At 44.0% G+C, this 23,823-nt stretch overlaps 1 protein-coding gene across 1 annotated transcript; it reads left to right on the forward strand.

The window, feature by feature from the left end:
• Nucleotides 1–12,432: 12,432 nt before the first annotated feature.
• On the forward strand, nt 12,433–19,157 carry VPS25 (vacuolar protein sorting 25 homolog). Its single transcript, XM_083709973.1, has 6 exons — nt 12,433–12,581; nt 14,626–14,771; nt 16,035–16,088; nt 16,903–16,991; nt 17,899–17,974; nt 18,590–19,157. The coding sequence occupies exons 1-6, from the start codon at nt 12,532–12,534 to the stop codon at nt 18,700–18,702; spliced, it is 528 nt and encodes a 175-aa protein (XP_083566099.1). The 5' UTR covers nt 12,433–12,531; the 3' UTR covers nt 18,703–19,157.
• Nucleotides 19,158–23,823: the final 4,666 nt, after the last annotated feature.

The raw sequence follows: 23,823 nt of genomic DNA on the forward strand, positions 1-23,823 counted from the left end.
AGTGGTTTAGGCCACAGTTGCCCATGACTCACTTCCATAAAGCAGCATGCTCAAAACACAAGGCTGGTAGACCTTCAGCTTGGTATTGGTGGTTGTTGTTATTTAACTTTGCATACCACCCTTCATCCGTAGATCTCAGGGTGGTTCACAATATATAAAAAGACGATATAAGAAACAAACAAACAAAAAACCACATAATAATAAAGAGCAAAAACAATTCAATTACCGTATTTTTCGCCCTATAGGACGCACTTTTCCCCCTCCAAAAATCAAGGGGAAATCTGGGTGCGTCCTATGGGGCGAATGCAGGCTTTCGCTGAAGCTTGGAGAGCGAGAGGGGTCGGTGCGCACTGACCGCTCTCGCTCTCCACGCTTCAGGAAGACATCCACAGCCTAGGCAGCCCTGCGGGAGTTCTCGCAGGGCTGTCTAGGCTGCGGATAGTAGCCTGCTTCCCGGAGCGCCGGGCGCCCTGAAAGCAGAGTACCCGGCGCTTCGGGAACACATCCGCAGCCTAGGCAGCCCTGCAGGAGTTCCCCTCAGGGCTCCCCACGCTGCGGATAGCAGCCTGCCGCCGGGCGCGCGGGGCACCCTGAAGCAGAGCGCCCCTCGCACCGGGCAGACATCGGCCAGCCCCACAAGCTCGGGGGACAGCAGCGAGGCGCAGCGCCACCATCCCACTGTTCCTTGACCTGGTTCGGTTTCCCAGACCTGCTTTTGGGGGGGGAATAAAGGGGGGGAATTCCTTTATTTCCCCCCCCCCCAAAAAAAAGCTTGGTGCGTCCTATGGGACGAAAAATACAGTATCCCCTCTCCTAAAACACATTTAAAACAGTTTCAGATGTTACTCATCCAAAGGCCTAGATGAAGAGGACCGTTTTTGCCTGGCACCTAAAAGTGTTATAATGAAGGCACCAGGCGAACCTTTCTGGGGACAGCACAAACAAGGAGCCACTGCAGAAAAGGTGCCTTATTGCATTGCCACCCTCTGAACATCTCATGGAGGAGGCACATGAAGAAGAGCCTCAGGTGATGATCTCAGGGTCCAGGTAGGTTCCTATGGAGAGAGGCAGTCCTGGAGGTACAGTGGTTCCTCAGGTTAAGAACTTAATTCATTCTGGAGGTCCGTTCTTAATGTGAAACTGTTCTTAACCTGAGGTACCACTTTAGCTAATGGGGCCTCCCGCTGCCCCCGCGCCACCAGAGCACAATTTCTGTTCTCATCCTGGGGACTTCCGGCGGTGCGCGTTTCCGGTGTGGAAGGGTTTCGGCTGTGAGCGCGAACCCAGTCCGGTAAGGAGGGGGAAAAGGGGGTGCCGAAGGGCGAGAGCACCCCAGATACACGTCCGGAGGGTGTCCGGAGATACAGGGAGCCAGCGGAGACCAGACGCGGCTTGCTCCGCTGTCAGGTAGCCTTGTAAAAGGTGAAAAGAACAGCGGCGCTAGGCAGCAGGTCCGAGGCAGCCATTTCCTCCCCCCCCCCTCCAACAAAGGACAGCCCAGCCCTCGCCGGGGATTAGCGCCCCGTTTCCAAACACAAGAAACCCGGAGAAAGAACTAAGCTTAAAGGTTTAACAATTGTGGAATTAAAGCGTCACGGGTAAAAAGCGAAGTCACAGGGGTTCAGCCCTTATCAGGAATTGATAAACACGCAGAGAAACAGCAGAGCAAGGGTAAACATATCGAACCACCACTAGAGACTATTTTGTTTCCCTAAAAAGACTTTTACACTAAATATCGGACCCCCTCTGAAAAAGAGGTGTCTAAACAGGGAACAGAAGAAGAAGTTACTGAAATTGAACAGTCTAAACAACTTAAAAGGAGCGCTGGGAAACACCAATTTTTTAGCGCTATGCCCAGCGGAAAGCGGAAGAGGAGAGACGCCATTAACGGAAACAGAAGGGGCTAGCGATCAGTTTAAAAAGAACAACAAAGAACAAAAAGAATAATAAAAATTTACCTCTCCAGCAGCTCAGGCGAATTTGATTGGAAACTTGGTGACTGTGCTACTGTTTACCTGTCGATATCCCAGCGCTAGATTGGGCTTATCAGCACTCTCCTTGATCTCAGCGGATTGCTTAAGGATTGGGATACAGCCTCCATTTACGCAGCTGGACCTTTGGCTTGCACGTGCAAAGAGTTTGTTTCCTTGAACTAAACAGCGACAGCCAGCGCTACTCAGATACTCCACCGCTATTTTGTGTTGTCGAATCCTTTGGGTGTTTGGGGTTTGTGCTGTAAGACTCTCTACGCAGTGAGCTTCCCCCTCAGAACTAAGCTATACAACGACAGAGAGCGCCATCTAGTAGACGGAGTGACTATTACATGTAGAACTTTACAATTTGATTTAGCCCTCTCTTCTTCTCTCTCCCCCATTCTTAATCCAACACCTTTACCCCCTGATTTCTCCTTCTCCTCCCTTCCTCCCCCCCTCTTCTTCCCTCTCTCCTCTTCTCTCTCCTTTTTTTCTCCCCTTTTCTCCCCTTCCTTACCCTTGGTCTCTCACAGGTAGAAGGGGTGTGGATTCTTGACGGGGAAACTTTTGATCCCCCTACCCAAACAATACTCAATAACTCTTTAATTTTTCAGTGCTAATCTAAGGTATATCTAAGGTACATCTCCACTGCCAACGTATGAACTTTCAGATATATGAACCTCAAACCCGTGGGGTTATCTGAATATCCCTAAGGGTGTAACACAGTGAAAAAGAATAAGTGGTTTTACGTGAATAATTTAAGGACGGATAAAAAACTGTGGGGTAGAACGAATCAGGGCAAACTAATCTCAGTTTAAAAGTGTGGTAATCATATTATCTGCTGTACTAAGTATTAAGTACCAGATCTCCTCTAGCATTAAGAATGTCAAACACTGGGAAAAGACCTGAAGGAGGAACACCAGTGGAAAGGAAAGGATCAAAGCAAGAGGGGGATTTCAGAGCAGAGATTTTGAGAATGTTTGCGGAGATAAAACAGAGTGAGACAAATGTAGAGCGTAAACTAGAGCAAGTGGAACACAGAATAGGGGAAGTAGATAAGAAGCTAGACGAAACAGTTAGTGAATTGAAGAGTCAACTGAAAGAGGTATTCAGGAGGACACAGACAGTGGAGGAAGGTTTGAAAAAGACAAAAGCAGAAGTGAGAGATGTAAGGCGCGAGGAGGAAAAGATCAGAGCTGAGATTCTGGATTTGAACAAAAGCCAAGAGGATATGAAAGACTGGATTGCCATGAATGAACTAAGACAGAGGGAGTCTAATCTTAGGATGAGAGGGATACCCGAAGCCCCGGGAGAAAATATAAAAGAGAAACTAATAATAGAATTAGCTCCCTGGCTGGAAGCACCAACAGAAGAGGTTGAAAAGGCAGTGCAATCGGCTTTCAGACTAAAAACTAAGACACCAAAGAATAAAAGAATCGTAGGAGACTGCCTAGTTGTGTTTAAGGATAGAGAAATAAGAAATAGGGTTCTCCAAAAAAACAGAGAGAAAAGGTTAAACATTGAAGGGAATACCATTGTGATTTTTAAAGACATCCCAGTTAGGCTCCTAAAACGTAGGGATACCTATAGAGAATTGGTACAGATACTCAAAAGGAATAACATTGAGTTTAAGTGGGAGTTTCCCGAAGGCATCTCCTTTACATATAGAAGCAAGAGACAAAAATTGTCAAATCCAGAAGAAACAGACAAGTTTTTGAGGAAATATAAAGAACTGAAACCGCAAAGGAGAGGGGGTGGGGGAGGGGGGGAACCGGGGGGGACCTGGAGGGAGGAGGGAGGAATTCGGGAGGGGAGGAGGGAGAGGAGGGAGTGACGGAAGAAGAAATCTAAAAAAGAAACAACAGCCACTCCTCTTCCTCTCTCTCAATTAAATCAAAATGGTGTTAAAGGTTTACAGTTGGAATGTTAATGGGATGAACGATAAGGGAAAGAGGAATAAAATTGAGTATATTCTGAAGAAGGAAGGCCTAGATGTTATTTGTCTCCAAGAGACGCATATAGCGAGGAAGCACAAAAGAATTTTGATCAATCATAGATTAGGAAATGAATTTATATCCTCAGATCAGAGTAAAAAGAGGGGGGTAGTTATTTACATTAATAAACAAATTGAAGCGAAACAATTATTCAAAGACGAAGAAGGAAGGATATCAGCAGTCCAAATTAACTGGCAGGGAGAAAAGATAATAATAGTGGGAATATATGCCCCCAATGACAATAAATCAGAGTTTTACGGGAGACTTGAAGAAAAGTTATCTGACTACGCAGACCAGAAAATTATATTGTTGGGAGACATGAACGGTGTGGTGTCGTTAGAGTCAGACAGACAAAGGAATACCAAAGGTAAAGAAGGGAAGTTACCCAGAACTTTCTTTTCCCTGGTCCAAAACTGCAACTTAGTGGATATTTGGAGATATAAATACCCCCTGGAAAAACAATACACCTTCCATTCAGAACCCAACGAGTCACTATCAAGACTGGATCAGATTTGGATTTCGAAAGAATTAGTTTTAAGATCGAAAAAGGTAGAGATCCAGGCCAGAACAATCTCAGACCACAACCCAGTAAAAATGGAATTGAAAGGGCAAGAAAGCAGATTAAATAGATGGAAGTTAAAGGACTATCTGTTGGATGACCAAGAGATAGTAGAAAAGGCCCAAAATAGACTAAAAGAATATTTTGAGAACAACTTAGGCAAAGGTACAAAGCCAAGGGTGGTCTGGGATGCAGGCAAGGCGGTGATGCGGGGTTTCTTTATCCAACAGAGCGTAATTAAAAATAAAAAGAGGGAAAAAGGAAAAAAAGAAATCGCACAACAAATAATGGAGAATGAACAGAAATTAAGTCAAAACCCAAAAAATAAGAAAATAAAAGAAAATATCAAGGTACTACAAGCCCAATACGCAATGCTGATAAATAGAGAGATAGAATGGAAGGTTAAAAGATTGAGACAGAGGAATTTTGAATATGCCAACAAACCAGGGAAGCTTTTAGCGTGGCAATTGAAAAAAAGGAAAGAACAGAGTATAATAAATAAGATAGTGGTGGAAGGAGTAGAGATAAACAAGCCAAAAGAAATAAGGAGAGCCTTTACGGACTTCTATGGAGGACTCTTTAAAAATACAGGAAAAAATATGACGAGAAAAATAGAGAGATATCTAAAACCCAAAAATATTAACAAAATTACTACAGCTACAAAAGAAGAGTTAAACGCCCCAATCGAGACAGAAGAAATTAAAGCAATAATAACAGACCTAAAAAATGGGAAAGCCCCAGGCCCAGATGGGTTAACCAGTAGATACTATAAAGAGTTAGAATCGGTATTGGTGAATCCACTACAAGAAGTGATGAACAACATTCTTAAGGAAAGAGAAATACCAGAGACGTGGAAGGAGGCATTGATTACACTAATCCCCAAACAAGATTCAGACCTAGAACAAATTAAAAATTATAGACCGATCTCCCTGTTAAACATAGATTATAAGATTTTTACAGGAGTCCTGGCAAGGAGACTAAAAACTGTATTGGTAGAAAGTATTCATAAAGACCAAGCCGGCTTTCTGCCAAGTAGGCAAATGAAAGATAACATAAGGAATGTTATCAATATTATAGAATACTTAACAGAAAGATGCGACAAAGAAGGTTTATTGTTATTTGTGGACGCTGAAAAAGCGTTCGACAATGTAAACTGGGAATTCCTGCTGAAACAACTGGAATATATGGAAGTAGGTACTGAATTTTACAATGGGATAAAAGCAATTTATACCGAACAAAGAGCAAGATTAATAATAAATAATGTGGAGTCGACCGAAATAATAGTAACCAAAGGAACAAGACAAGGATGCCCGCTGTCCCCATTATTATTTATAATGATACTAGAGGTTCTACTTAATTCCATTAGAGATAATAAAGAAATCAAAGGAATCAGGGTCGGTCAACACGAATATAAGACTAAGGCTTTCGCAGACGACCTGGTTGTAACAATGGAAGATCCACTCGACTCAATAAAAGAGGTATTGGCAGAATTTGATCAATATGGGGAAGTAACGGGCTTTAAATTAAATAAAAGGAAAACAAAAATAATAACTAAAAATATGTCGGCAGATAAAATCGAGGAACTACAAAGAGAAACAGAAATAGAAGTAACCAAAAAAGTGAAATATCTGGGCATATGGGTAACGTCTAAGAACATAGATTTATTTAAAAACAACTATGAAACAACGTGGAAAAGAGTCAAAAAAGATATAGAAACGTGGGGCAGACTTAAACTGTCATTCTGGGGTAGAATAGCCACAATTAAAATGTCGGTACTTCCAAGAATACTATTTTATTTTCAAAACATCCCGGTGATCAAAGGCACAAAAATATTCAAAACCTGGCACAGGGAGATTTCCAAATTTATCTGGCAGGGAAGGAAGCCGAGAATAAAATTTAAACTATTAACGGATATTAAAGAAAGAGGAGGCTTCGCCCTGCCAGACTTGAAATTATATTTTGAGGCATCATGCCTGTGCTGGGTCAAAACATGGATAAAACTAGAAGAGGCGGAAGTGCTAGACCTAGAAGGCCACGATAATCGATTCGGGTGGCACGCATACTTGTGGCATGAGAGGAAGAAAGTGCACAAAGAATTTGGAAATCACATCTTCAGGGGCCCTCTAATGGAAGTGTGGGAAAGGTACAGAGATGTTTTGGAACCTAAAACGCCACAATGGCTGTCACCAGTAGAAGCTATGGCGGTTAAAAAGAGCGATAGGAGAGCCAAATGGGTAACTTACGAACAACTATTAATGAAGGAGGAAGGAAAGTGGAAAATGAGGCCGTACGACCAGGTTAAGTCCCAAGTGTATGACTGGCTGCATTACCATCAGATAAACGGAATGTTTAGGAAAGATGTTAAAGATAAAGGTTATGCTGACAAGAGTTCTAGATTTCAAAACGAGATTTTGGAAAATAATACAAAAACTCTGTCCAAAATGTATAAACAATTATTGGATTGGAACCTAGTTGACGAGGAAGTTAAGGCAGTAATGATACATTGGGCTAGAGATCTGGGTCGCAATATCTATTTCGAAGAGTGGGAAAAACTCTGGAACCAACACCTTAAATTTACGGCCTGTGTGTTATTAAAAGAGAACCTAATGAAAATGTTCTATCGCTGGTATCTGACCCCTGCAAAACTAGCAAGAATGTACGGATCTAGCAATAAATGTTGGAAGTGCAGGGAAAAGGAGGGAACTTTCTACCATATGTGGTGGGAATGCCAAAAGGTTAAAGGGTTTTGGGAGAGTATATATAATGAAATGAAGAAAATGTTAAAATATACCTTTGTTAAAAGACCGGAGGCGTTCCTGCTGGGTCTGGTGGGAAGGGAGATCAAGAAGAAAGATCATAAGCTATTCCAATATGCAACAACAGCAGCAAGGGTCTTAATAGCCAAAAATTGGAAATTAGAGGGTATACCGTCATTGGAGGATTGGAGATCGAAATTATTAGAATATGCGGAGATGGACAGGTTGACAGGAAAAATCAGATACATAAAGGATCAGAGGTTTGTCAAAGACTGGGAAAGTTTCACAAAATATCTGGAAAATCTAATTGATGATCAGATAACTCTGGTGGGTTTCAAAGATGCTCTGTAAGAGGTAAAGGGTAATGTCCAAAAGGAAATGTACAAATGGAAATGACTTATGGCATTACAAACAAAGAAACGCAGAAATAATGTTTATTAGTAGTATGGACGATTCGTGGTAAGACTGAAGGAAGTCATCTTCTTATAGAATATGTAGAGAATTGTTATGTTTGTTTGTATTTTGATTTTGTAAACCAATAAAAATTATGCACAAAAAAAAAAAAATTTCTGTTCTCATCCTGAGGCAAAGTTCTTAACCCGAGGTAATATTTCTGGGATAATGGAGTCTGTAAGTTGAAGCGTCTGTAACCTGAAGCGTCTGTAACCCGAGGTACCACTGTATTGCACTCCTGGGCCATTTATAGGTCAAAAGCAGCATTTTGCATTGGGCCTTGAAACTAACTGGCATCACTTTTTGGAGAGGTTAGGCACTGCTGATGGTAGGGAGGAGGAAACAAGCAACCGAAGCAGCCTCTTCAGAAAGACAGGAGAGCTTTTGACTTTTGTTAACAGTTGTAAATAATTTGCTTGTGCTTTTATTTTAAAAAGGAAAGGAAAAAAGCCTATGGGTATGTTGGATGTTATCTAAACCAGTCCCTACTTGAGGCTCTTTGCACTGGCAGCCTCTGAATTAATTGCTTCGGGAAATTGCTCGTTTCCTTCCAGAACAAGTTGTCCTCAGCCCTGACACTGGAAAAAAAACTATTTAATTGCAGGATTGAAATACAGCTTCCTCATTCTTTTAAAAATAATAATAGTAGTCATAGTAGTAGCAGTAAATGATTATGAGCACTATTTTCCCGGATTGTAAATGCATGCGGACTGTTTTTTAATTTTATATACAGTGGTACTTAATTCGTTCCGGAGGTCCGTTCTTAACCTGAAACTGTTCTTAACCTGAAGCACCACTTTTAGCTAATGGGGTCTCCTGCTGCCGCTGCGCCCCCAGAACACGATTTCTGTTCACATCCTGAAGCAAAGTTCTTAACCCGAGGTACTATACTGGGTTAGCTGAGTCTGTAACCTGAAGCATATGTAACCTGAAGCGTATGTAACCCGAGGTACCACTGTATATAAAATCCTTTTTATTGTGGACTACCTGGTCAGATGGGTGGGGTATAAATAATAAAATATAATAATAATAATAATAATAATAATAATAATAATAATTAGGGGCTGCTTGCTTAGTCTCTTGGCAGAGGTTGATGTCTCTGAGTCTTCCTGTTACTCAGCCAGAGAGATTCTAGAAGAACAGTTTCTTTAAAAATATCCCCCAAAAAACACCCTCAGTGCACACGAGATTAATTTCCCTTTCCCTCATGTACAGTGCATGTGCCGGCCAGGCCACATAAACAGCACTGAAGTGTAGGTGGGTTCCCACGAGGCAAGACACAGTGGGAAAAGCAAGAACCTTTATTGAACTACAGAACTGGGAAACTGGGGCAAAGAAACTGCTTATATACATTCCTGAAAGCCTGGGCCACTCCCACTCCCAACATGATTGGGTGTCTAAACGTCCAAGCTGTAAATCACGACTCAGAGTTCAAGGGCCAATAGCAGAGGCCCAAATCCTGAAATGTTCTGTGATTGGACATCATGTATCGAATCAGAACACAGGAGCTCAGATTCCTTAGTCCAGACTCAAGCTCAGGCGAACACAGACCAGCAGTGGCGTAGCGTGGGTTGTCAGCACCCGGGGCAAGGCAAGTAATTTGCGCCCCCTAACCCGTGGATTTGCGCCCCTTTACCCTAACCCCCAGATGTTGCGCCCGGTGCGGCCGGCGCCCCCTCCCTGCACCCCCCACGCTACGCCACTGCAGACCACTGAAGGCATAATCTCTCATTTGTCCCATGCATTGGGGAAAGAAAAGGATCGGAGGAATTGTCCTTTTTCCCACCCATACAGCTATGTCATGGAGAGGGACAGGAAGGAGCTGCCAGTTCTGTTTCTCTCCGTTTCTCATTTTCCCAGTCTTAAATTCTGCATATTTCCAAAGCAATTTGGAAATTTTCCTAATTTTTTTTTTTAAATTCAGTATAACAATTTGCTCGCACCACACCATTTATTTTTTTTTATTGATAAGAAATACATACATTGGAAAGCAAAAAAGAAATATGTGGTTGATTTATAGATAGGGCTGCCATGCGTCCAGATTTTCCAGGACATGTCCTGGAATATGCCTCTGAAAATGGCGTCCTGGATTATTCTTCGAAAATCGGGCAAATGTCCTGGAAAACTAGCAACAGGGGTATAAATAGTGCTGAAAATGCCTTAAAATAGCTCCAAAACTCAGAAATTATTGTAGCTTTTACTAAAAAAATGGTTCCCCTAAAACAACAACTCAACAACTTCGGGCAAAATAAATAAATAAATCTGTCCCGATTTTCACTTTTGGAGATATGGCAACCCTAACATAGAACACAATTACTTTATAATACGGTCACGGGACATCCAGAAAGTATAAAACAAGGCAGCAACATATGAACATGAATCATCCCCAAAATATAATTGTAAATAGGCCTCCTTACATATCTACCTTAAGTATATTCACAAACTTACGAGGTGTGCACTGCTAAGAGTTGCTTATTTTTGTTTTTCAGTGTATTTCTTATCAATAATTTTGTTTGTGTGTGTGCAATCCACATCAAAATACACACAGTTGCAGGAATGGATAATCTAATGGTCCAACCTAAAGCTCTCGAGATAACTTCCAAACCCCAATTCAGCCGCCACTCGCCTCTTAAAAACTGTGCTCCATAGACTTGCAAGCTGCCACAGCTAATGACAGTTATTATGATGATCAATTATTATCAATAATAATAATAATACCCTGCCTTTTCCCCTGACAGGAACTCTATCTTAACTCTTTATCTATCTACCTAGTTTTTATATATCGGCTGCTATATTTATCAGCAGATCGTCAGAATTGGCACTACTACAAATACCTGACCATCGACCATATTTGATGGTTTAGTGTGGCAGCGCCTGCCCTTTGGAACTCCCTGCCTATTGACATTAAACAGGTGCCTTCAACTTCACTCCTTTCAGCACCTGCTGGGAAAAACCCAAAAAAGTATTCCTGTTTAGACAAGCCTACCCAGAAACTTAGAAAGCCAAGGTGCTTTCAATCTGTTTTAGCATTCCAACTTTTGCATGTTTTTTCAAAGTCGTGAAAGTGTTTAAGATTTTACTCTTTCGTGTGTGTATATATGTGTATATATCTACATCGCCACCTCAAAGCAGCTTATATAAATTTTAAAAGCCGAGAGAAAGAGTACATACACACACACACACAGTGCTTTTTTTCTTTTAAAAAAAAGTTTAGGGGTACTGTACTCTCATTTTGACTCAAGAAAACCACCATTTTATAGTTCAAATTGGGAAAAATAAATACAGTAAATGGACAAAAGTACAAAGATTCACAAAATGTTTAGGGGTATGTGTACCCATGTACCCCCAGAAAAAGCAATCTCTGTGTGTGGGGGGGGTATGTATATATACAGTATATAACTTAAAAAGTCTCTTGATTACTTGATTATTTGTGTGTGTGTGTGTGTTTGTGTATAAAACTAACTTAAAAAGCCTCTTGATTTTATGTGTGTTTTGTGTATGTATTGATTGTGTGTCTGCGTGTACACACACACACATATATATACCCTAACCCTCACAACATGAACAAGCGTGACGACACATCCCGCTTGCCAGACATCTGGAAATTAGCCCTCCCCACAAAAACTGACACCAGATCCAGAGGCACACAGAACGCCAACACCAATCAACCACACCAGACCCAAACCCAGACCCTCTCCACAGATGAATTACTGACACCATCCAGTAGCCAATCCATGGTGGCACCTCCGGATGCTGCACCCCCCTGCAATCCCTACACAGATCTGGCTGACACAAGCCACAAAACCACAGCTCGCCCCTATACACGAAGCCAAGCCAAAGCACAACTAAGTGCAATACAGCCATCTTCTCAGGAAAACTCTTCACAAAGTTCAAGAGGTCAAGACACAAAGACTTTAGCAACTAATCCACACCTAATGACCCACCTAAGTGGTACTCAGGATATCACTCAAGAAATCACTCAAGGTATCTCTCAAGTAATTAAGGAACAAAAGAAGAAAAGGCACACTAGCCTGGGAACTTCCTCTCTGCCCAGAACATTGGAGGCTAGACACCACACCCCCTCTACAGTATTTATAGGAACTCAAACATTGAGATCCCGCTCTGTTCCAGTAACAAGAAGCCGAAAGCACCAGCCTGAAGATGACGAGTGAGACCTCGTCGAAACGTCGCCTAGACACCCCAACTTTTACACGGGAAGACACCCGAGGACACCAAAACCTGCATTCCTGTACCCGTGAAAATCTACGAAAGCACATACACATACATATTATATATATATATATATATATATATATATACATACACACTACACACACACCCATATTATATATGTACACACACACACACACACACACACACACATATATATATATATATATATATATATATACACACACACACATATATATATACACACATATATATATACACGCGCGCACAGAAAGAGAGAGAAAAACTATCAAGAGGCTTTTTAATTTTTTACGAAATATATAAGTAAATAACAATAATAAAAACACAATATTTAAACCATGCGGATAGCGACAATAACAGCAGCAAAATACGAGCGGCTCCCACAGCCCGACAACACTCAGCAGCGGAAGAGGGCGCGCGGCTCTCACGGGCCGCGTAGCTCTATGAGCGCGCGAGGCGGGGAACTTGGCCCAGGCTTCTGCCCGGAACCTTCGTGCGGCGCTTGCGGGGCGCGGGGGGAGCCTCTTCGGGACGGACCGAGAGTTGGCGCTGGGAGACGGAAGCGCTGCTCCGCCCCAGAGGCGATGATGAGTTTCGAGTGGCCCTGGCAGTACAGTTTCCCGCCCTTCTTCACGTGAGTCCCCCGGCGCCCCTCCTGACCCCTCCTCGGCCCCGCGCTCGAGGCCGCCAGCCCCCTTAGTCCGTGGGGAGGGGGGAGCGCACCCTCTAAAGCAGCCCGTCGGAACACGGAACCGCAGAGTTGGAAGGGGACCCCCAGGGTCATCTAGTCCAACCCCCTGGAATGCAGGAGCCTCAGCTGGGCAGGAGTCGTGTAGGATCTAGTTGCGGGTTGGGCTAGATGACCCTCGGGGTCCCCTTCCAACTCTGCGGTTCTGTGAGTCTAAGGCCCACAGCTGCTCCTGCTGCTCAGGGCGCCCCGTTTGGTGCTTGGCTGCTTTTTGTTTTCGTTTCCCAGAAAGCACCGGACAGGTGATGCCCTTTGACACCCAAATACAACATAGATGTTTAAATAATAATAACAATTTATTGTTTATACCCCGCCCATCTGGCTGGGCCTCCCCAGCCACTCTGGGCGGCTTCCATAGAAACCAAAAATACAGTAAAATATCACACGTTAAAAACTTCCCTGACATCTGATGGGAGGGCGTTCCACAGGGTGGGTGCCACCACCGAGCAGGCCCTCTGCCTGGTTCCCTGTAGCTTTGCTTCTCGCAATGAGGGAACTGCCAGAAGGCCCTCGGAGCTGGACCCTAGCATCCGGGCAGAACGATAGGGGTGAAGACGCTCCTTCAGGTATACTGGGCCGAGGCCGTTTAGGGCTTTAAAGGTCAGCACCAACACTGAATTGTGCTCGGAAATGTACTGGGAATGTTGTATTGAACCTTGTTTTTTAAGTTGCATTCCAATCAGCTTGTTTTTATTATTGGTTGTTAGCCGCCCTGAGCCCGGCCTTGGCTGGGGAGGGCAGGGTATAAATATTATTATTATTATTATTATTATTATTATTATTATTATTATTATTATGGTAGTTGCCTGGCCCAAAGGGAAGCAGGCCCAAAACCATTGTTTTTTTCATTCTTGCCAGGCCTTGCTGCTCTTAATTGTTGATAATAGTAATAATACAGTGGTACCTCTGGATGCAAACGGGATCCGTTCCGGAGCCCGTTCCCATCCTGAGCAGAACGTAGCCCGCGTCTGCACGTGCGTGGGTCATGATTCGCCGCTTCTGCACATGTGCATGACATCATTTTGAGTGTCTGCACATGCACAAGCGGCGAAACCCAGAAGTAACCTGTTCTGTTACTTTGGGGTCACCACGGAACACAACCTGAAAGCGCTCAACCTGAAGCTATTTTAACCCGAGGTATGACTGTAATAATATATTATTTATACCCCACCCATTTTGCTGGGTTTCCCCAGCCATTCTGGGCGGCTCTCCACAGAATATTAAAAACACGATAAAACATCAAACCTTAAAAACTTCCCTAAACAGGGCCGCCTTCAGATGTCTTCTAAAAGTCAGATAGTTGTTTATTTCCTTGAAATCTGACAGGAGGGCGTTCCACAGGGAGGGCGCCACTACCAAGAACGCCCTCTGTCTGGTTCCCTGTAATCTCACTTTTTGCAGGAAGGGAATCGCCAGAAGGCCCTTGGAGCTGGACCTCAGTGTCCAGGCTGAACAATGGGGGTGGAGCATAGCTGTCAACTTTCCCCTTTTTTTAAGGGAAATTCTCTTATTCCGAATAGGATTCCTCGCAAGAAAAGGGAAAAGTTGACAGCCATGGGGTGGAGAGGCTCCTTTAGGTATACTGGGCTTTAAAGGTCAGTACCAACGATTTGAATTGTGCTCAGAAATGTACTGGGAGCCAATGGAGGTCTTTCAGGACCGGTGTTATATGGTCTCGGCAGCCATTGTCCCTATTTTTCATGTGAGGCACATCTGTTGGCCAGCTCAGGGGGGAAAGCAGCAGTTGCTTCAGCCAAGGGGCTCTGAGCTCTCCTAGGTCACGCGGCTGGGCCCAGAACATCATCATCATCACCACCAGGGTTTTCTGACAGGAGATGGGAAGTTTCTAATTCTTAATTTTGTTTTGGAACTAGCTTAGCTGGATTTCTGAAATGGACTGAGCTATAGCTGTCCCTGTGATTTCGTTTAGGTTGCAGCCCAATGTGGACACGAGGCAGAAGCAGCTGACAGCTTGGTGTTCCTTAGTGCTTTCCTACTGCCGCCTCAACAAGCTCTACACCATGACTGTCGCAGAGGCGCAGGAGAGCCCACTGTTCAACAACTGGAAACTGCAGCGTATCCTTCCTCCCCCCCAGCCTGTGGCTGCCTTACCTGCCCTGGTGAGCAGGCAAAGGAATTTTGCTGTTTCTTTAGATGAAAGTGCTGGCTGCTGTCATGGAAGAACAGTTCACAGTTCAGGCTTGGAAGCAGTTCAGGCTTGCAGCAATTGTTCGTTGGGTTGCTGCACAAGTGCAGAACAAGGAAAAGCACACAGAATGACTTTGCATTTTTAAACAAATGCTTTTTTTCTAGGTCAGCAGCTCTATCCTCATCTTGGCCAGAACAGCATGTGAGTTCTCTTTTAGCCTTTTTACTTTTGCTGAGCAGAAGATAAGTTTTTGCTTCCCAAACTTTTTTTTTATACTCATTTTTCTTTGAAATGTCATCTCTCTGTATTGCAGAGCAGATGTCCTCAAAATATTAGTTGCCCTGTTGGATCTATTAAAAACAGAGGGACTTAGATGACAGTAGCTGACATTTCCTGGTGGGCAAATTGTATCAGAATACATTTCAGTTACACAGAATATCTCTCTTCTTGAGTTCTGCAAAATGAACTTTCTGCCCAACCCTGCCACTTTAGTTCATTAAAAAGTACAATGCAACTATTTTACTCTTACTATAAAATAGGTGGTTGTTTTTCTGCAGTGACCTACTTTTGTGCTTTTGTTGATGATGGGTTTTCTTACTCGGCACAGTATTAGGAAGCCAATTTTGCAATGTAAATTCAAGGTAGAATCAAACTTCTCCATAGTTTTCGTCCCCTGCAACATGGAACTTAATTACTTGAAACGTCTCAAGCTATTTGCTCTGCAGGTGCCTGCTTTTTGCACGTGTTTGGGGTTGCCTTAGTGGATATGTTGAGAGGTTGGTGGATGGTCCTGCCCTTTAAGCAAAGGGTTGAGTCAATGTCATTTTAACCCCTTCCAGTTCAGTGACCAAATTCTGAGTTGGGTTGGTTGCATGCTTGGTTTGATGGGCAAGTTACCATATCTGCTGCGTTACTGCAGCAAAGAGAAGAGCCATCTCCTTGAGAAACTAGAATGCTTCACCTTTTTGCTCCAAGCACAGTCATTGAATTTAATAAACACGACTAACTGTGGTTCATTAATTTCATTGGATCTGCTCTGAGTAAAAAAGCCCTGAATTCTGAGACCAAGACCTTTCAGGTTCCTTTAGTTGTCCTAAGTTGAGTTTGTCCTACTTTGTATTATTTTCTCGACTTCTGTATACCCTTTTCCTATCCTGTGCCAAGTGACTGTTTCCTTAACTGTGAAACAGGAAAGCTCCCATTGGAATCCATCATTGTGGTGTTAGAAGAACTCAGGAAAAAAGGTCGGTTCTGGTTTGTGCTGATTTTGAGTTAACTTTGCATTTACTGTTTTATCCAGTTCTCATTTTAAAATGCCAGGCAGGGTCTAACAGCTGGCATGGAGAACAAAAGCATCTTCCTTATACAAGTAAAGGTGGGTCAGGAAATGAAACTTCTCTGCCCATAAGACAGTTTGAACTTCCTTCTTTATCCCAATTGGGGATAAAGAAAGCAACCAGCCATCACTGATAACAGGGATAAAATGATGTGATTTTGAAATGGTAACAGAAGTTTTGAGAACTCCAGATTAGCCTGCTTCTGAAATCTTGAGATGTGTGAGCTTTTCAGCTGAATATAAAAATGGGTATACAATCATCAGGAGACATTTTAAGTCAATATTCTGAAATGAACACAAAATGCTTCCCCCCTCCCCCAAGATAGAAATTTCCTGAAATCAGAAAGTCTGTGGTGTTTAACTTTTAAATATACGCTTCAAGCTGAAAATTCTGGTGGGATCTTTCTCTGTTTGGTGGCAGGATGGGGGGAAACTGCCACTGTGTATAATGCTGTGCAAAAAGGTTATATGGGTAGAAAGATGATCGTGAAACTTGAGGGTCATGTAAATCCCTAATCCCAAACATGTTTATTTGGCAGCAATTCTCATCAATTTCAGTGAGATTCACTTCCAAGTAAGCGTGACTAAAATCACAGCATTAATGTTTTTTTGCACAGACTCATCTAAGAAGTAATCGACTTCTTACACAGGAGAGATTCAGTGTCTGTTGTCTTAGGTACAAGTGGGCCCTGATATTATGTGAGTGTTCTGCTTCATTCCAGGGAATCTTGAATGGCTTGACAAAAACAAATCTAGCTTTCTGATCATGTGGCGGCGCCCGGAAGAATGGGGCAAGCTCATCTATCAGTGGGTAAGAGCAGGTTCTGGACTGTGTAACCCATATTGGTTAATGGTGCTCCTGAAAGCCATTGGTTAAGGTCATGGAGGTAATGTATGCTTGAATCCGCTCCTTTCTCCCTTCCCACATTCTGAAGTTTCACCAGGCATTCTGCCCAGCCCCCACAGTGTTAAGGGCTAGAAAGTTGCTGTTATTTTTCCCAGTGAAAACTGAGATTCTAGGGACATTTTTTCCCTTGCCTGATACGCAAATTCTGTGCTTGTGCAGTGCAGTCATGGAAGCACAAATTCCCACCAGCCCAAGCAGATTGCCTGCGTTGAGTCTTGATGAACGGCTTTGGAGAGCTTGAAAAGTAAGAAAAAGGCTTCCAGAGATGCGGTCTTTGAGAAGCAAATTAACCACGGCATCTGTTTGGTTTTGCTTTTTGTTTTCCAATAAGAATATCTCATTTCTCCATGGGCCGCTGGTCTGTTTCTGAGCACAGTTTTTAAAATGCTGCTGTTTTTATTTTTGAAGCCACGCACGCATTGGGAACTAAAAACATGTCATCTCTTGCGTGAACTTGCCTGTCTTTGAAGGTTGTGCAAATGGTGTTTGGAGAGAGGCCTTCTCATTGCAGGCAACCAGCAAATCAAATGTTCTCCTCGATGCCTGGCGTCTATTCTAATGTATTTTCAGGGCCCAATGTCGAAGGCCTTCTGATACATTGCTCAAACTGTGTGTGTTTGTTTTTTCTCTTCTCCTGTTATTATTGTTGCTGTGCTTTGGTGCTCTACTACTGATTTTTTTTCCTTTTACGAAAAGCTGTGTTTAACATTTTTCTTCGTTTTTATTGACTTATTGATCTGAGACTGGAAAACTGATAAATGCGGGTCAGAGTTTTAACATTCTCTTTCCCCCCTCCCTCTTCTGTTCCCAGGTGTCAAAGAATGGGTTGACCAACTCAGTTTTCACCTTGTATGAGCTGTCCAATGGTGATGACACAGAGAATGAAGGTAGCTTTGCTTGCACCTGGCGGAATTTTGCATCGTAGTGTAGAAACGGGCAACCCAAATGATCAAGTGGTTGGAGCAACTCCTGTAGGAGGAAAATCTACAACCTTTGGGTTTTTCTAGTTTAGAAAAAATAAATGGTGAGCGAGGCTGCATTATGCACAGTGTGGATAAAAAGAGTAAAACATTTGTTTCTCAAAATACAGTGGTACCTCGGGTTAAGTACTTAATTCATTCTGGAGGTCCGTACTTAACCTGAAACTGTTCTTAACCTGAAGCACCACTATAGCTAATGGGGCCTCCTGCTGCTGCCGCGCCGCCGGAGTACAAGTTCTATTCTCATCCTGAAGGAAAGTTCTTAACCTGAAGCACTATTTCTGGGTTAGCGGAGTCTGTAACCTGAAGTGTCTGTAACCTGAAGTGTATGTAACCCGAGGTACCACTGTACTAGAACCCAGGTTCATCCAGTGACAGACAGGAGGAAGTATTTCTCGACCCAGTGCATGGTTACACTGTGGAACTCTCTACTACCACATGTAGCGATTGCTGTTTATCTTGTGGAAGCTTTTGTGTGTGGTTGCCAAATCCCTCAACCGAGGCTGTTTCCTCCTCTCCTAGAGTTCCATGGCTTGGAAGAATCCATGCTTCTCCGCGCACTGCAAGCTCTGCAGCAGGAACACAAGGCTGAAATCATCACCCTGGATGACGGGCGGGGCGTCAAGTTCTTCTAACCAACCTTCTCCTCTGGCTTTCCGGTCTGACTGGGCAAAAGTGTTTTTTGGGTTGAAGGGCTTCTCTGTGCTCTGGTTTCCTTGCGTCAAAGGCCAAAACGGCAACGTGTTGTCTTGGCGGCTCGGCGCCCGACTCCGGGTTCCTTCCCCTCTCCTGCTTCTGTCCCTTTTGAGGGGTTGTGGTGTTCTGAAGATGCTCTGAATAGATTTGTAGAGGACCAGAGCGTTGGCGGGGTGCAGCTGACACGAAGCAGGTGTGGGATCTTTGGGTTTGGCCTCCCCAGTGCAGGGCACACCACGGACCCTGCCGCTTGCAGCTGTGAGCCACAAAGTTGGGATCAAAAACCTAGTAGTCTCCCTCCAGCAGGGCAGGAGGCCATGCAGACTGGGCTATCCACAGCAGGATAAGACATTGAGGACTTTAGGCAAAATAAACCACACTATTTACAAGACTAGTCCTGCGTGCTTGTGTCTCTGTATACGTGTGTTGTTCCCCTGGGGTAGTTCATGTCTTTATTCTGTCGCCACCCCGTGACTCGCATCACCTCTTTTCATTTTTTAGCCTCACACCAGCCTCCTGCTGGTGCATTTGAACACTTTCCTCTCTCGAAAAAGCCAGAGCAATATTGCCCTCCTGGCAACGTGAAACTGCGTCTGCCTTACGTCTCCCCTGTTTCTAATCCATCACAAGGATTAGAGGGGCTGCAAGACATTACCCAGGAGTCAGCAAGCCATCTTGTTATCCAGACTAGTTTCATCATCCAAAACGGTAAGGTGTGTCTTCTCAGATTGCTGGCCAGCAACACCTTGAGAGTGATATGATATGACACTTGTGAGAATTTAAAAAAAAACAAAACTTTTTTTGTCTTTCTCGGTCATGTTTATCAATCCCAAGAATTCAGAGAAACAATAACTGTAAAGACTTTCCAGCAATTCTGCTAAGGGCTTGGGGCTTGGCTGCCAAATATGTACTGAAGAGCCTTCAAAGTAATATAACTTTGCTAGCAAATTTGCTGTGGCTGGGTTGCGGGGAGCAGATTTAAGAAGTTTTCAGAGTCTGTGTTCCGCGTCTGCTTCTCGTTCTCCTTCCCGAGTGTGTGACTGGCCAGCAGGCAGCCATTCGCATATATGGACCAGAGGTTTAGGGTCACACTTGATTCCACTGGAGTGGGGCCAACTTTGCCTTCCGCTCCAACAACCTGAGTAAGCGCAGTCTCAGGAACAAAGGAGATCATCTTGCCCCCATCTGAACGAGGTCACCAATTGCAGCCTCGCGCAACTTGGAACCTTTTGAATTCCAGAAACTCGGAACCTTTTTAGTTCAGGGGAGAAAGAAAACGAGCTGTATCTCAGATGTGGAATAATACCTTTCCTAGATATTGCTGTTTGTTGGGGACAGGTTTGGCTCCTACCCCAGTGGGGTACCCCTTTACATTTCTTGCCATTCAGTTCCATGGAGAATAAAATAAAAGTACATCAGTGAACAGCCAGCATCCCAGTACAGTGGAGCCTTGGTTCCCGAACGGCTTAGTTATCGAACAAATCGGCTCCTGAACGCCACAAACCCGGAAGTAAGTGTTCTGGTTTGCGAATTTTTTCAGAAGTCGAACATCCGACATGGCTTCCGCTTGAGTGCAGGAAGCTCCTGCAGCCAATTGGAAGCTGCGCCTTGGTTTTCAAACAGTTCCAGGAGTCGAACGGACTCGCAGAATGGATTAAGTTCGGGAACCAAGGTACCACTGTATCAGGTATCTCTTACCTGGTGGCAGAAAGGTAAGAGTGACTGACACTTGGAATACCTCTGGTTCAACTGTGGCTATTGTCAACAGTCTGCTGTCTACGGCTGCCAATTTCTGCCATGCGGAGAAGCTTTCTGGGCCTCATATTTTGGCGCTGTGGACCTGCCAAGGGATAAGCGCAAGGTGCCACCAAGATTTCCCCTAACCCCATTCGCTGCACCCTATCCATTTTGCTAATCCGAAAACTCAGAAACCTGCTGATGTGCTGGTGTCAGGACTGTTCTGGCCGCAAGAATGCTTTTAAACGCTCTTGTGAAAGGAACCCAAATAGAATTAGGGTATTTGCAATCTGATACGGGCAGGTGGCGAGGGAAATCCCAAGGCACATTTTGGTATTTTAAAAGTAAAATTGATTGCAAACCAGTGGTTTAAAAGCACACACAAAAAGGAACATGGGAAATAATATTATCTTGGCTGGTATGGCGTTCTGTCCAGGGAGGATCCCAAGGCATACTTTGTTCCAAAAAGTCCTTGTCAGGTCGTTCCAAAGTGTTCCCAGAACTGAGTCGGTTGCATACTTCCTGGGCTGCTTGCAGCTACTTGCAGCCATGCGTCCCGCCAGGTCAGCATCAGGAAAAGAATTAACTGGCAAGCCAGGAAGAAGAATTAACTGACAGACCAAGGAGAACTAACTTGTCGAGCAACTGTGTCTGTCAAAATGCTCTGTTTCAATTTCATGGCGGCATCTTATGGCAGGAGTCAGCAAACTTTTTCAGTAGGGGGCCAGTCCACTGCCCCTGAGACCTTGTGGGGGGCCAGACTATATTTTGAAAAAAAATATCAACGAATTCCTATGCCCCACAAATAACCCAGAGATGCATTTTAAATAAAAGCACACATTCTACTCATGTAAAAACACGCTGATTCCCAGACCGTCCGCGGGCCGGATTTAGAAGGTGATTGGGCCGGATCCAGCCCCTGGGCCTTAAGTTTGTCTACTCATATTTTCTGGTGTTGAAATCTTGTCTCAGGATTGTCACCTGGCCCACTGAGGAAGAATATGGAGACCTTAAAACAAAAAAGTAATGCCAGTCATGTTATCCCATAAGGAAAATCCAGAAACCATATTAACGCGACACCTTTATTAGGCTAAGCAAAACATCGCAAAGTTGTATATAGTCTATTGATTCTCCAGAATCCTTTGTCAGGTTTGACACATAAGGGGTGGTTAGGACACAGTCGAGTAATTTATTTCTTTTACCTCACTGCAACCCTTCTGTTTAGGCTCTGGACTAGATAGATATAGACTTTATTTGCGTAGCCGACAGGCCATAGCATCAAAGGACTAACACTGACAAAAATACATTACGAATATATTTACCATAAAATCTTATGACCTATTAAAACCCTAGGTAGAAGCTGGATTATCATTCATCCATGACCCTTTGTCCCATGGGTGGCGGCCTTTTCTCTGGTAAGTTGTTCCAGGTCGGTTAAGTGAATAGACCAGCCAAATTGAAAGGTTATAAAAATAAATATAACCTCGGAGGGATGGTCAGGACAGGGAGAAAGATAATAATAACCAGATGCAGATAAATTAATAATCTCAGTACTTAAAACTTGGCAGAGGTAATAAAATAATAATAATAAAACGTAAAGATAATAATAATAAGATCCTAGCCGAGGAATCCGGGTGACAACACTAATGTCATTCAGATAGCAGCTCTCAGTCTCATTGCTCTCTCGATAAATTTGGCAACCTTCTCTGTTGTCGAGCTGTTCTGGTCGGCTAGGAGTGAGAACAATTTGGCTTCACAAGAGCGGCCCGGGATGGCAGATTGGAGCGGCGTGATGGTCTCGTCCCTGAGATCTTTATATAGGGAGCAAGACAAGAGAACGTGTGACACAGTCTCTACGTAGCCAGCTCCACAGGGGCAGAGCCGGTTCTCGAATGAAATTTTTTGATAATCTACCTTGAAGGACAGCTGAGGGTAACATATTTAGTCTGGCCAGTGTAAAGGCCCGTCTGAGTTTTGGAATGATTAAGGTAGACAAACAAGGTGCCTGAAAATCAAAGTGGGCTTGGGACTAGGATTAGTCATTTGTTCTTTTCTGGCACCGCTCCTGTGTCTGATCTGCAGGAATTTTGCCGAATGAAACACTTCCTGGTATAAGCTTCACCCACTTCATTTTGGTGTGTCAAACTCCTCTCGAAGGCACTAGGGCACAGCCATTCCCTCAAAAGAAAACTGATTCAGAGGGGCAGTTGCTGTAGTCCGCGGCAGTGGGTGGGAAAAGAGTTTTCTGATTCCTAAAAGACTAGCAGGTGCTATTGTGCCACAAACCAATGGAGGTGCATGAAATGTTGTCCTCCATTGGCAGATACATGCGTACACTTCTGTAAAAAGGAGAAAGCGTTTGCGAGCCACGTCGTTGAAAGCGTGTCATGAAAGTACCTCTCTCTGAGGATGCCCAGTGACTTTTTTCTTCTCTTAGAATTGTAGAGTTGGAAGGGACCCTGGGTCATCTAGACCAACCCGCTGCAATGCAGGAATCTCAGCTAAAGCATCCATGGCAGATGGCCATCCCACCTCTGCTGAAAAACCTCCAAGGAAGGAAAATCTACTGCCTCCTGAGGGAGACCGTTCCACATGTTCCACAGCTCTTACTGTCCTTGAAATGGACACTACAGTGGTACCTCTGGTTATGTACTTAATTTGTTCAAGAGGTCTGTTCTTAACCTGAAACTGTTCTTAACCTGAAGCACCACTTTAGCTAATGGGGCCTCCCACTGCCGCCACACTGCCACTGTGCGATTTCTGTTCTCATCCTGAAGCAAAGTTCTTAACCCGAGGTACTGTTTCTGGGTTAGCGGAGTCTGTAACCTGAAGCGTCTGTAACCTGAAGCGTATGTAACCCGAGGTACCACTGTATATTTCTGCAGATGCACCCTAGAATAAGCATTAGCCTTTTTTGCTGCTGCGTCACACTGTTGGCTCATGTTAAACTTGTGGTCCACCAAGACCCCTAGATCCTTTTCACATTTACTGCAAGTGTCCCCCATCCTATATTTATGCATCTGGTTCTTCGTGCCTAAGTACAGAACCTTAACATTTGTCCCTGCTGAAATTCGTTTTGTTCGCTTGGACCCAGCTCTCCTGTCTGTTTCAATGCCAAACAGTTAAGCAGTGCAGCAAACAGCTGACATTTGCCATCTCAGTGTCCAGGCAGCTTTGAGAGCCATGTGCTTCTGGGACAACAATGGGGCTGTGGGCCTTCACAGTTTCAGTAGCCGGCACTCTCCTCCACTGCTACTGTTCAATGAAGCTTCCTGTGCTCTGCCCATTAGGCCTGCCTGCCAAGCAAACCCCTGTATGTGGAT

Source organism: Podarcis gaigeae (assembly GCF_964106915.1).
Source record: "Podarcis gaigeae genome assembly, chromosome: 13".
NCBI classification, from domain to species: domain Eukaryota; kingdom Metazoa; phylum Chordata; class Lepidosauria; order Squamata; family Lacertidae; genus Podarcis; species Podarcis gaigeae.

Excerpts from the sequence above, each read along its gene's own strand:
- VPS25 (XM_083709973.1), top strand. The coding sequence starts at position 12,532 with ATGATGAGTTTCGAGTGGCCCTGGCAGTACAGTTTCCCGCCCTTCTTC. Across the intron at positions 12,582-14,625 it reads AGTTTCCCGCCCTTCTTCAC|GTTGCAGCCCAATGTGGACA; the intron begins GTGAGTCCCCCG and ends GATTTCGTTTAG. Across the intron at positions 16,992-17,898 it reads GCAAGCTCATCTATCAGTGG|GTGTCAAAGAATGGGTTGAC; the intron begins GTAAGAGCAGGT and ends TTCTGTTCCCAG.